At 69.1% G+C, this 11,649-nt stretch overlaps 1 protein-coding gene across 2 annotated transcripts; it reads left to right on the forward strand.

The window, feature by feature from the left end:
• Positions 1-1,733: 1,733 nt before the first annotated feature.
• Positions 1,734-9,286, forward strand: LOC115647886 (inositol polyphosphate 1-phosphatase-like). 2 transcript variants are annotated; one of them, XM_030554799.1, is made up of 6 exons: positions 1,734-1,849; positions 5,233-5,450; positions 5,952-6,012; positions 6,192-6,392; positions 6,736-6,910; positions 8,527-9,286. In XM_030554799.1, the coding sequence occupies exons 2-6, from the start codon at positions 5,247-5,249 to the stop codon at positions 9,014-9,016; spliced, it is 1,131 nt and encodes a 376-aa protein (XP_030410659.1). In that variant the 5' UTR covers positions 1,734-1,849; positions 5,233-5,246; the 3' UTR covers positions 9,017-9,286. The 2 variants fall into 2 exon arrangements, with proteins under 2 accessions (XP_030410659.1, XP_030410658.1); XM_030554798.1 differs by lacking the exon at positions 1,734-1,849 and adding an exon at positions 2,314-2,630.
• Positions 9,287-11,649: the final 2,363 nt, after the last annotated feature.

Here is an 11,649-nt window from a genome sequence, read left to right on the forward strand (position 1 = left end):
GCAGAGGGCTGTGGGTCATGGTTAGGGGCATCGGCAGCGCTGGGTGCGGGCAGCCCATAGCAGGGGGCTGTGGATCGGGAGTGAGGGGCACCAGCAGGGCTGGGCGGGGGGAGCCCATAGCAGGGGGCTGCAGGTCGGGGTTAGGGGCATCGGCAGCGCTGGGGGGGGGCAGCCCATAGCAGGGGGCTGTGGATCGGGAGTGACGGGCACCAGCAGGGCTGGGCGGGGGGAGCCCATAGCAGGGGGCTGCAGGTCGGGGTTAGGGGCATCGGCAGCGCTGGGTGGGGGCAGCCCATAGCGGAGGGCTGTGGGTCACGGTTAGGGGCATCGGCAGCGCTGGGTGGGGGCAGCTCATAGCAGGGGGCTGTGGATCGGGAGTGAGGGGCACCGGCAGGGCTGGGCGGGGGGAGCCCATAGCAGGGGGCTGCAGGTCGGGGTTATGGGCATCGGCAGCGCTGGGTGGGGTCAGCCCATAGCAGAGGGCTGTGGGTCACGGTTAGGGGCATCGGCAGCGCTGGGTGGGGGCAGCCCATAGCAGGGGGCTGTGGATCGGGAGTGAGGGGCACCGGCAGGGCTGGGCGGGGGGAGCCCATAGCAGGGGGCTGCGGGTTGGGATCATGGTACCCTGGCACAATGGAGTTAAGACAGCGAGTGTGGTTCCCTCCCTGGCTGTGGCTGGCTCCCCCTCCCCTTGTTTCCCCGGCAGCCCCACACCGGCCCACCCCCCGAGCCAGGGGCTCGCAGGGCCCCGGCCCTCAAAGGAAGGGGCGTTCCAGAGCCATTGGCCATCACGGGGCGAGGATAAAAACACAAGGCAGCATAAACCCCTGGGCCCAGGGAACTGCTCCTTCACTGGTGCTGGGCCCTGCAGCCCCTGGATTTATGATTCTCTGTAAAAACCCAGCAAAAGTTCTGCTTCCTTGGGCCCCCCGGCCCTCATGGACACTGCTCCAGGAGCCTGATCCCCCCGGGGCGGCGAGAAGCCCCCCACGCCCAGGGATCCTGGGCAGGAAGGGAGCAGGCCCCAGGGCTAGGTTGGGCCTCCCCCCCCTGTCTGGGGCAGGGGGCTGAAGAGTGTGTCTGGGGACAAAGGGAGGGTCTTTCTGGGGGGGCTCTGAGTCTTTGGGGGCAGCTTAGAATGTACATGAGGTGGCGGGTGCCATTTAGTCTGATGAAGGAAGGAAGGGCTAGTGGTTAGGGGGTGGGGGTCAGGACTCCTGGGTTCTCTCCCTGGCTCTGGGAGGGGAATGGGGTCTAGTGGTTAGAGCGGGCGGGGGGGGGGTTATGGGAGCCAGGACTCCTAGGTTCTCTCCCTGGCTCTGAGAAGGGAATGGGGTCTAGTGGTTAGAGGGGGGCATATGGGAGCCAGGACTCCTGGGTTCTCTCCCTGGCTCTGAGAAGAGAATGGGGTCTAGTGGTTAGAGGGGGGGTTATGGGAGCCAGGACTCCTAGGTTCTCTCCCTGGCTCTGAGAAGGGAATGGGGTCTAGTGGTTAGAGGGGGGCATATGGGAGCCAGGACTCCTGGGTTCTATCCCCAGCTATCCCAGCCTTGCTGCGTGGCAAGGCTGAAGTCTCCCCCCCCCCGCCTCAGTTTCCCCTGTTGAGCAGGGCGGGGGCGGGGTCTCGTTCGTGAATGTCTGCGAAGTGCCAGGTGTCAGAAGGATTTGAGAGCGGGGAAAATCAGTTCCTCCTTTACTGACCTGTCAGGACCTGAGTTCAGAGCTCGCTGTTTTACTATGGCAACGGCTGATGACATCACCAAGGCCTGAGAGTGGGCCCGGTTCTGCCGTGCTGATGTCACCAGCGGTTGTCTGGGAAACCCAGAACCCGAAATTCGGGTCGTGGCAGGTTAGAAACAGGGACCTACCGGGCGGGCCCGATCCGGGCCCAACTCTGCCCCGCCCAAGCCCCCGGGGCGGGTCGGGACCCCCGCGAATGGGGGGGGAGGGGGACCCGGACTCCTGGGTTCTGTTCCCAGCTCTGGCGGGGGGGAGGGGGACCCGGACTCCTGGGTTCTGTTCCCGGCCCGGGCGGGGGGCGAGGGGGACCCGGACTCCTGGGTTCTGTTCCCGGCCCGGGCGGGGTGAGGGGGACCCGGACTCCTGGGTTCTGTTCCCGGCCCGGGCGGGGTGAGGGGGACCCGGACTCCTGGGTTCTGTTCCCGGCCCGGGCGGGGGGCGAGGGGGACCCGGACTCCTGGGTTCTGTTCCCGGCCCGGGCGGGGGGCGAGGGGGACCCGGACTCCTGGGTTCTGTTCCCGGCCCGGGCGGGGGGCGGCGTCCCTGGGCGGGAGGCTGGACCCGGACTCCTGGGTTCTATTCCTGGCTCTGCGCTGGCTGGCGGGCCCCCCCCCCGTGCCTCGATTTCCCCAGCGATAACCCCAGTGACTAGCGGGGCGGGTCACAGCCCGGGCCTGGAGCCGAAGCTCCGCTCCACACCCGGACTCCCGGCCTCGACGCCCGAGCACCTGGCGGGGGTCGGAGGGATGTGGGGCAGCCCGGCCCGAAGGGGTTAACCCCGCAGCGTCACATGGCCGGGTGGGGACCCGCCCCTCGCGGGGGTGTCGGGACGATCCCACCCGTGATCCGTCAGCGCCCGCGAGCGGCCGCAGCATCCCTGAGCCCGGCGGGTACGGGAGGGGGCCGGGGCTCGGGGTCCCTGCCTGGGGGCCGGCGAGGAGCTGCACGAGGCTGCACTCGAGGGGGGGGGCCTGGCTTCGGAAGGGCAGCTGACAGGCTGGGGGGCAGGTCATGGGGGGAGCTGACAGGCTGGGGGGGCAGGTCATGGGGGGAGCTGACAGGCTGGGGGGCAGGTCACAGGTGGGGGGAGCTGACAGGCTGGGGGGCAGGTCATGGGGGGAGCTGACAGGCTGGGGGGGCAGGTCACAGGTGGGGGGAGCTGACAGGCTGGGGGGGCAGGTCACAGGCTGAGGGGGAACTGACAGGCTAGGGGGGCAGGTCACAGGTCAGAGGAGCTGACAGGCTGGGGGGGGCAGGTCACAGGCTGGGGGGGAAGCTGACAGCCTGGGGGGGCAGGTCACAGGTGGGGGGAGCTGACAGGCTGGGGGGCAGGTCATGGGGGAGCTGACAGGCTGGGGGGGCAGGTCACAGGTGGGGGGAGCTGACAGGCTGGAGGGCAGGTCATGGGGGGAGCTGACAGGCTGAGGGGGCAAGTCACAGGCTGGTGGGAACTGACAGGCTGGGGGGCAGGTCATGGGGGGAGCTGACAGCCTGGGGGGGCAGGTCACAGGTGGGGGGAACTGACAGGCTGAGGGCGCAGGTCACAGGTGGGGGGCAGCTGACAGGCTGGGGGGCAGGTCATGGGGGGAGCTGACAGGCTGAGGGGGCAGGTCACAGGCTGGTGGGGCAGGTCACAGGTGGAGGGCAGCTGACAGGCTGGGGGGGCAGGTCACAGGTGGGGGGAGCTGACAGGCTGAGGGGGCAGGTCACAGGCTGGGGGGAGCTGACAGGCTGGGGGGGCAGGTCACAGGTGGGGGGCAGCTGACAGGCTGGGGGGCAGGTCACAGGTGGGGGGAGCTGACAGGCTGAGGGGGCAGGTCACAGGTGGGGGGCAGCTGACAGGCTGGGGGGGCAGGTCACAGGTCAGAGGAGCTGACAGGCTGGGGGGGGCAGGTCACAGACTGTGGGGGCCCCGCTGCTGCTTTTGGCATTTGGCTCAGCTCCGGCCTGGGATGCTGTTCAGCACTGAAGGGGTTAATGTGGGGCCTCCTGGTTTGGGCTGGCACCTGACTCAGGCAGGGTGGGGTGGTCTCTGGAGGGGGGGAGGGGTCTCTGTGGGGCCCTGGCCAGGGAGCTGGATGTGCTGCTGGCCCGGTATGCCCAGGGGGAGGGGGCTGCACCCCCGGGGAGCCCAGGGCTCTGATGGGGCAGGCACATGGCACTGGCGGGTGAGGGTCTCCCAGCCAAGGCCTGGCAGGCTGCCCCCCTGCCAATGCTGTTCCCCACCAGCCGGCCTTGTCCCTCCAAGCCAGTGAGCGGGGGGGCTGGCAACAGGAGGGGCTGAGGGAATTGCCCCCGTCTCCTTCCCCGCCCCCACGCGCTGCCAACTTGGCCCTGTGTTCTGCCATGGGACCAAAGGCAGCATCCCCCAGAAGGAACCTTTGCCTGGGGGAGCGGGCCGGGTTGGAGCCCTGTGGGTCGTGCCATGGCCCCGGCCCCGGGCCGGAGTCCCCGTGGGTTGCGCCATGGCCCCGGCCCCGGGCCGGAGTCCCCGTGGGTCGAGCCCCGGCCCTGGGCCGGAGTCCCCGTGGGTTGCACCATGGCCCCGGCCCCGGGCCGGAGTCCCCGTGGGTCGAGCCCCGGCCCCGGGCCGGAGTCCCCGTGGGTCGAGCCCCGGCCCCGGGCCGGAGTCCCCGTGGGTCGAGCCCTGGGCCGGAGTCCCCGTGGGTTGCACCATGGCCCCGGCCCCAGGCCGGAGTCCCCGTGGGTCGAGCCCCGGCCCTGGGCCGGAGTCCCCGTGGGTTGCGCCATGGCCCCGGCCCCGGGCCGGAGTCCCCGTGGGTCGAGCCCTGGGCCGGAGTCCCCGTGGGTTGCGCCATAGCCCCGGCCCCGGGCCGGAGTCCCCGTGGGTCGAGCCCCGGCCCTGGGCCGGAGTCCCCGTGGGTTGCGCCATGGCCCCGGCCCCGGGCCGGAGTCCCCGTGGGTTGCTCCGTGGCCCCAGGCCAGGTCAGAGTCCCTGTGGCATTCCACTGCCGTCTGGCACTCGGCCTGGCCTGGCCTCTGTCACATCTCGTAGCAGTTTGGGGTAATTTTGGCATGTGCCTCTCACAGAAACCTTTGGAGCTGGGGTGAGCCCTGCCCCGCCTGGCAGATGGCTCCCTGTCTCCGAGCACCTCCCCGGGCTCCCGGGGCCTGCAATTAGCGCCTGCTGCTTTAGACCCAGCTAACCCCTTGGGAACTGTGATGCCGGGTGGTGGTCCTGGCCCCTCTGGGCTGCAGCCCCATGAGAGGGGGAGACAAGTCTCATCTCTCCCCATTTCGGAGGGGAAACTGAGGCCTGGAGACAGGACTTGTCCAAAGTCGTGCAGCCGGTCGGGCACAGAACTGGCTCCTAGCCCCTTGCTCTCCTGCTAGCCCTGCTTCCCTTCCCCATGCACCTGGGAGACCCGCTCCCCCGTCCCGCCCTCTAACCGCTGCACTTTTCCCTGTCTGGTGGGCTGGGGTAAGGTATAGGGGGATCCGAGGTGCCATCTATCCCTGCCTCCCTTCCAGACCCCCGCTCCACCATGGCGGCCCTGCTGAAGAGCCTGGTGGGGGCGTCGGAGAAGGCGGCCCGCATCGCCCAGCTGTGCCGCCAGGAGGAGGCGCTCTTCCAGCTGCTCATCGAGGAGAAGACGGGCACGGACAAGAACAAGAAGTTTGTGCAGGATTTCAAGACGCTGGCAGACGTGCTCATCCAGGAGGTCATAAAGCACGACGTGGGCAAGGAGGTACCCGTGGGCACCCTGTGGGGTGGGGGCCTGTCCCCTCTGACTGCATCCAGGGGGTGGAGATGGCGCCCAGGCAGGAGCAGGGGGTGGGCATCTTAGCCCTGAGGCAAGGAGCTGCCTAGGACACCCCCCTCCAGGATCCCCTCTCCTAGACCAAGGGAGATGGAGGCGGGGTGGCTCCAGGCCCCAGCACGCCAAGCGCGTACTTGGGGTGGCATGCCGCGGGGGGTGCTCTGCCGGTCGCCGGGAGGGCGGCAGGCAGCCAGCCTTCGGCGATGTGCCTGCGGAGGGTCCGCTGGTCCCGCAGCTTCGGTGGAGCTGCGGGGCCTGCGGGAGGCCCACCGGAGCCGTGGGACCAGCGACCGGCAGAGCGCCCCCCGTGGCATGCCACCATGCTTGGGGTGGCGAAATATCTAGAGCCGCCCCTGGATGGAGGAGTCTCAAGGGCCTGAGACAAGGCGTTCATGCTGCCCTGACCCCCCCTCCTCCCATCTCTTTCAGTTCCCGGAGCTGCACGGGCACATCTGCGGGGAGGAGTCGAACCAGTTTGAGAACAGCCTGGGTGAGTGACTTGGCGGCGTGGCCATGGGCCAGGGTGGGGTCCCTGGTCTCCCGTGCAGCCTGTCCCAGCTCGTGCTGGAGGTCTGAGCTGGTCCTGTATTGGGGTGGGGGAGCCCCCCCACTTCACGCTGTACTGGGGGCCCCGAGCCTGCCCTGTCTGGCTAACCCGTCTGCCCGCAGGAGAGACCCTGGAGGTGCAGGTGTGTGCGACCCAGCAGGACACGGCCTCGCTGCTCTTTACAATCCTGGACCGGAACCGGCCGGCGGCCGAGCTGCTGGCAGCGGCCATCCACCAGGAGGTGGTGCTGCAGGACCCGGCGCTGGACGCTGTGGCGCTGGCAATCCCCCCAGAGAGACTGGCCATCTGGATTGACCCCATCGGTAAGGGGGGGTCCCTCGCTGCCATCCCCCAGCACGACACCAGTGGGCGCTGAGAGCAGCTGACCAACTTCACCCCCTACTGGGTTGTCCTGGGGCTGGGAAAAGGTGCTGACCCATGGCCCCACCCCGAGGTGGCTCCTCCCTGCCCGGGAGGGACCCCACAGCCCCGGCTCTAGGGCTGAGACCCCCAGTTAGCGCCTGTCATGCTGAGACCCAGGAAACTTATTGCCCGGTGGCCCGCAAGGCAAGGACAAAGGGAGCCACGTGGCTTAGGCTGGGGGGCTTTGCGCTCTGGCCCGGGCAGGGCTCAGGGCCTGATTCTGACACCGCCTCTCTCCGGCAGACTCCACCAATCAGTATATCCGTGGCCAGGCCAGTGTGGCACCCATCGGTGGCATCTGCCCGTCCGGGCTGCGCTCAGCGCTGGTGCTCATCGGGGCGTACGACCGCAGCTCGGGAGACCCGGTCCTGGGGGTCATCAATGAGCCGTTCTTCCAAGAGGACCCCCTAACCCACAGGTACCTGCCCCTCACCCCCACATCTCCCCTGAGCCCTGCCCTGGGCACGTCCTGGCTCTGCCCCTGGCCTAGGGGGTCTGCAGGCGCCCCAGCAGCTGGACCTTGCTGGGGAATCCCACTTGGGAGCCCTTGGCCTGCACCAAACCCACCCTTCCCCCAGGGACTGGGGCAGAGAGAAGGGGGTCGGGGGGGTTGCTTTGCCAGTGGCTGCTGGCTCTGAGGCTCCTGGTTACTTCTGATCAGCTTCAGTTCATGGCAGGGACCCCCCCCCCAACAGGGTGTCCCCCAGTCCCTACCTGCAGCACCCTCTGAGCCCAGCCCTGGGTTCTGCACCCACCAGCTCGGCTACTGCCCCTCACTCCTGACCCGCAGCCCCCTCCAAGCCCAGCCCTGGGCTCCCCCATTCTCCAGCTCTGCCGGTGTCCCTCACTCCCGAGCCGCAGCCCCCTGCTAGCCCAGCCCTGGGCTCCCCACAGCTCTGCCAGTGCCCCTCACTCCCGAGCCACAGCCCCTGCTAGCCAAGCCCTGGGTTCTGCACCCCCCAGCTCGGCTAGTGCCGCTCACTCCTGACCCGCAGCCCCCTCCAAGCCCAGCCCTAGTCTCCCCCATTCTCCAGCTCTGCCGGTGTCCCTCACTCCCGAGCCGCAGCCCCTGCTAGTCCAGCCTTGGGCTCCCCCCAGCTCTGCCGGTGTCCCTCACTCCCGAGCCGCAGCCCCTGCTAGTCCAGCCCTGGGCTCCCCCCAGCTCTGCCGGTGCCTCTCACTCCCGAGCCGCAGCCCCTGCTAGCCAAGCCCTGGGTTCTGCACCCCCCAGCTCAGCTAGTGCCGCTCACTCCTGAGCCGCAGCCCCTGCTAGCCCAGCCCTAGTCTCCCCCATTCTCCAGCTCTGCCGGTGTCCCTCACTCCCGAGCCGCAGCCCCTGCTAGTCCAGCCCTGGGCTCCCCCCAGCTCTGCCGATGTCCCTCACTCCTGAGCCGCAGCCCCTGCTAGTCCAGCCTTGGGCTCCCCCCAGCTCTGCCGGTGTCCCTCACTCCTGAGCCGCAGCCCCTGCTAGCCAAGCCCTGGGTTCTGCACCCCCCAGCTCAGCTAGTGCCGCTCACTCCTGAGCCGCAGCCCCTGCTAGCCCAGCCCTAGTCTCCCCCATTCTCCAGCTCTGCCGGTGTCCCTCACTCCCGAGCCGCAGCCCCTGCTAGTCCAGCCCTGGGCTCCCCCCAGCTCTGCCGATGTCCCTCACTCCTGAGCCGCAGCCCCTGCTAGTCCAGCCTTGGGCTCCCCCCAGCTCTGCCGATGTCCCTCACTCCCGAGCCGCAGCCCCTGCTAGTCCAGCCCTGGGCTCCCCCCAGCTCTGCCGATGTCCCTCACTCCTGAGCCGCAGCCCCTGCTAGCCCAGACCTGGGCTCCCCCCAGCTCTGCCGGTGTCCCTCACTCCTGAGCCGCAGCCCCTGCTAGTCCAGCCTTGGGCTCCCCCCAGCTCTGCCGGTGTCCCTCACTCCCGAACCGCAGCCCCTGCTAGCCCAGTCCTGGGCTCCCCACTCCTACAGCCCCGAGCTCCTCTCCTGAGCGGCTGCCGTCAGCGTCGCAGCTGGTGCTGTCTCCGCTGTGTTCTCCTGTGTATAGGTGGCAGGGTGTCTATCACTGGGGCATCTCATACCAGGGCACCAGCCTGTCCTCGCTGCGCCGGCCCCCGCTGTGCCCCGAGCCCTCCGTCGTCCTGAGCAGCAGCGAGACGCCCGCGATCCAGCGGGCGCTGAGGCCACTGTACGGGGAGCGGCTGCGCTTCGCCTCAGGTGCCGGCTACAAGATGCTGTGTGTGATCCTGGGGCTGGCCGAGACCTACATCCTCTCGGAGGGCAGCACCTTCAAGTGGGACTCGTGCGCCCCCCATGCCATCCTGCGGGCCCTGGGCGGAGGGATGGTGGACCTGGAGGCTGCCCTGCAGGCCTGGTGCGCTGGCCAGCGGGGGGCGCTGCCGGAGCTGACCTACCACCAGCCTGCGGGGGACGCCGTGGGGGCCGAGCGCTGGGCCAACCGGGGGGGCCTGGTGGCCTTCATGCACCGTGAACACCTGGAGGTGGTGATGGCCACGCTGGCTACTGCTGCCCTGTGACCCGCAAGGGACTGCCTGGGGGGGGGGGCAGGCTGGCACCAAGGGCGCAAAGGGGTGAGGTTGGATGGGGGTAGGGGGCTGCAGGCAGCTACCGCTCCCGTCGGGTGCCGCAGACCTGACGCATGGGGCAAAGGCCCCACCCCGGAGCCTTCCAGCCCCCACCCCCCCACTAGTGCTGCGGGCGCTGTCTGTGCTGAGCTTGCCCGTTTGTGCCAGCCTCCGTGGGGGGGCGTTGCCTGGCCCCCATTAAACAGTGCGTTTCGTTTCCCACCCTCTCGCCTTTCATTTGTTCTCCCTCCTCCCCCCGGCCAGCCCCATCTCCAGAGCCTTTGCCTGGCAGGTGCTCCTGTGGCACCGGGTTCTCACCCGGCCCTGGGGCAGAGCTGGGTGGGCTCTGGGACTGTACCAGACCCCTCTGGGCGTGGCATCAGGCCCCATGCTGCTCTGCCAGCCGGAGCCAGCAGGGGGCAGGAGCAGCCGGAAACTTGCCCCCGCTCTGCCCAGCCAGGCAATCCCCCCTAGAGCCGGGGGGGCTTTGGCCAGGGCAGGGGCCACTTCCCCCAGGATGAGCAGTGAGCTCGGGGGCTGGGGGCCAGGCCCTTGTCTTGCAGCTGGATGCCCTCAGCAGGGCCCTGGCAGCTGCCCCAGCTGGCTGGTCAGGGGGGTCAGTGCAGTGCAGCATCACCAGCCCCCTGCCTGGCACCCCAGACCTTTCTGCCCACGGCTCCTGCTGCCCCCCTGCAGAACCGAGCCCAGGCTCGGGCCCCGGGCTGGGGCTCAGAGCTCCCAGAGGGGGCCTGCCAGGGAGCGGGGTGGCGGAGAGCTCACCGGGGCCACTGGCTCTTCCTTGGCATGCAGGTCCCAGCCCCCAGCATCCTCTGGGCACCCCACACTCCCCTGGGAGCCACTGTGGGAGTGTCCTGCTCTGGGCCCCTTGGCTCAGGCTCGAGCCGGGGGTGCCAGGAGCTGGATGCAGAGGAGGGCAGCTGTACAGAGGTGAGCAGCAGGGGTGGGGAGAGAGGCACAGGGAGGGGAAGGGACCTGCCCCCGGTGACCTAGTCTGGGAGCACAGAGGTAGGAATAGAACCCAGGAGTCCTGGCTCCGGGCAGCCCACGCCCTGGGGCTCCCCTACCTGGCAGCGCTGAGCCGTCTCTGGGCAGGGCAGAGGGAGGCGTTTCCATACACCTCACCTGCTGCTATCTAATCTGGAGTGATGGGTGGCCCCTCTCCAGGGGGTGATCCGGCCCCAGGGCAGGGACTGGCTGGCTGTGGGGGGGGGGGGAAGAGGCTGGGAATGGGGCATGGGGCCTTTCCCCACTGGGAGACGCTGGCTTTAATCCACAGGGTGGGGCCTGGCTGGCTCAGGGGCTGGGAATGGAGTACGGGGCCTTTCCCCTCTGGGGGACGCTGGCTGTGATCCCCAGGGTGGGGCCTGGTTGGCTTGGGGGCGCTGGGAATGGAGTACGGGGCCTTTCCCCTCTAGGGGGTGCTGGCTCTGATCCCCAGGGTGGGGCCTGGCTGGCTCAGGGGGGCTGGGAATGGGGCATGGGCCTTTCCCCTCTAGGGGGCGCTGGCTCTGATCCCCAGGGTGGGGCCTGGTTGGCTTGGGGGCGCTGGGAATGGAGTACAGGGCCTTTCCCCTCTAGGGGGTGCTGGCTCTGATCCCCAGGGTGGGGTCTGGTTGGCTTGGGGGCGCTGGGAATGGGGCATGGGCCTTTCCCCTCTGGGGGACGCTGGCTGTGATCCCCAGGGTGGGGCCTGGTTGGCTTGGGGGCGCTGGGAATGGGGCATGGGCCTTTCCCCTCTGGGGGACGCTGGCTCTGATCCCCAGGGTGGGGCCTGGTTGGCTTGGGGGCGCTGGGAATGGAGTACAGGGCCTTTCCCCTCTAGGGGGTGCTGGCTCTGATCCCCAGGGTGGGGCCTGGCTGGCTCAGGGGGGCTGGGAATGGGGCATGGGCCTTTCCCCTCTAGGAGGTGCTGGCTCTGATCCCCAGGGTGGGGCCTGGCTGGCTCAGGGGGGCTGGGAATGCGGCATGGGCCTTTCCCCTCTAGGGGGCACTGGCTCTGATCCCCAGGGTGGGGCCTGGCTGGCTCAGGGGGGCTGGGAATGGGGCATGGGCCTTTCCCCTCTAGGGGGCGCTGGCTCTGATCCCCAGGGTGGGGCCTGGCTGGCTCAGGGGGGCTGGGAATGCGGCATGGGCCTTTCCCCTCTAGGGGGCACTGGCTCTGATCCCCAGGGTGGGGCCTGGCTGGCTCAGGGGGGCTGGGAATGCGGCATGGGCCTTTCCCCTCTAGGGGTGCTGTTTCCAGATCTAACTGCTCACCTGGGGTCATTTCTGAGCTTGGCACGCACCCTGAGCAGGTCAGCAAATCGCTCTGGGCCTCAGTGCCCTGACCTCCCTCTTGCCCGGCCTGCTTAGGGGTGAGGCTCTCTGGGCAGGAGCTGGCTCCTCGGCTGTGTCTGTGCAGGGCCTGGCACAGGACCGCTAGGCACCGCACACTACACGTGCTAACGTAACGCTCCAGCTGCTCGCACGGCGTGCCCGGTCCGTGCCACGGGCAGCAGGCAGAGTGCCCAAGGGCGCAGCCCACACACTGTTTGGCGACTGATCTTGGGGGAGGGTCTCTCTGT

Source organism: Gopherus evgoodei, chromosome 3, assembly GCF_007399415.2.
Source record: "Gopherus evgoodei ecotype Sinaloan lineage chromosome 3, rGopEvg1_v1.p, whole genome shotgun sequence".
NCBI classification, from domain to species: Eukaryota; Metazoa; Chordata; order Testudines; family Testudinidae; genus Gopherus; species Gopherus evgoodei.

What these genes read in the sequence shown, in the direction of transcription:
- LOC115647886 (XM_030554798.1), top strand. Translation starts at nt 2,531, where the DNA reads ATGGCCGGGTGGGGACCCGCCCCTCGCGGGGGTGTCGGGACGATCCCA. An exon ending in CATCTGGATTGACCCCATCG is followed by an intron (nt 6,393 to 6,735) that starts GTAAGGGGGGGT and finishes TCTCTCCGGCAG; the next exon opens with ACTCCACCAATCAGTATATC. An exon ending in GAGGACCCCCTAACCCACAG is followed by an intron (nt 6,911 to 8,526) that starts GTACCTGCCCCT and finishes TCCTGTGTATAG; the next exon opens with GTGGCAGGGTGTCTATCACT.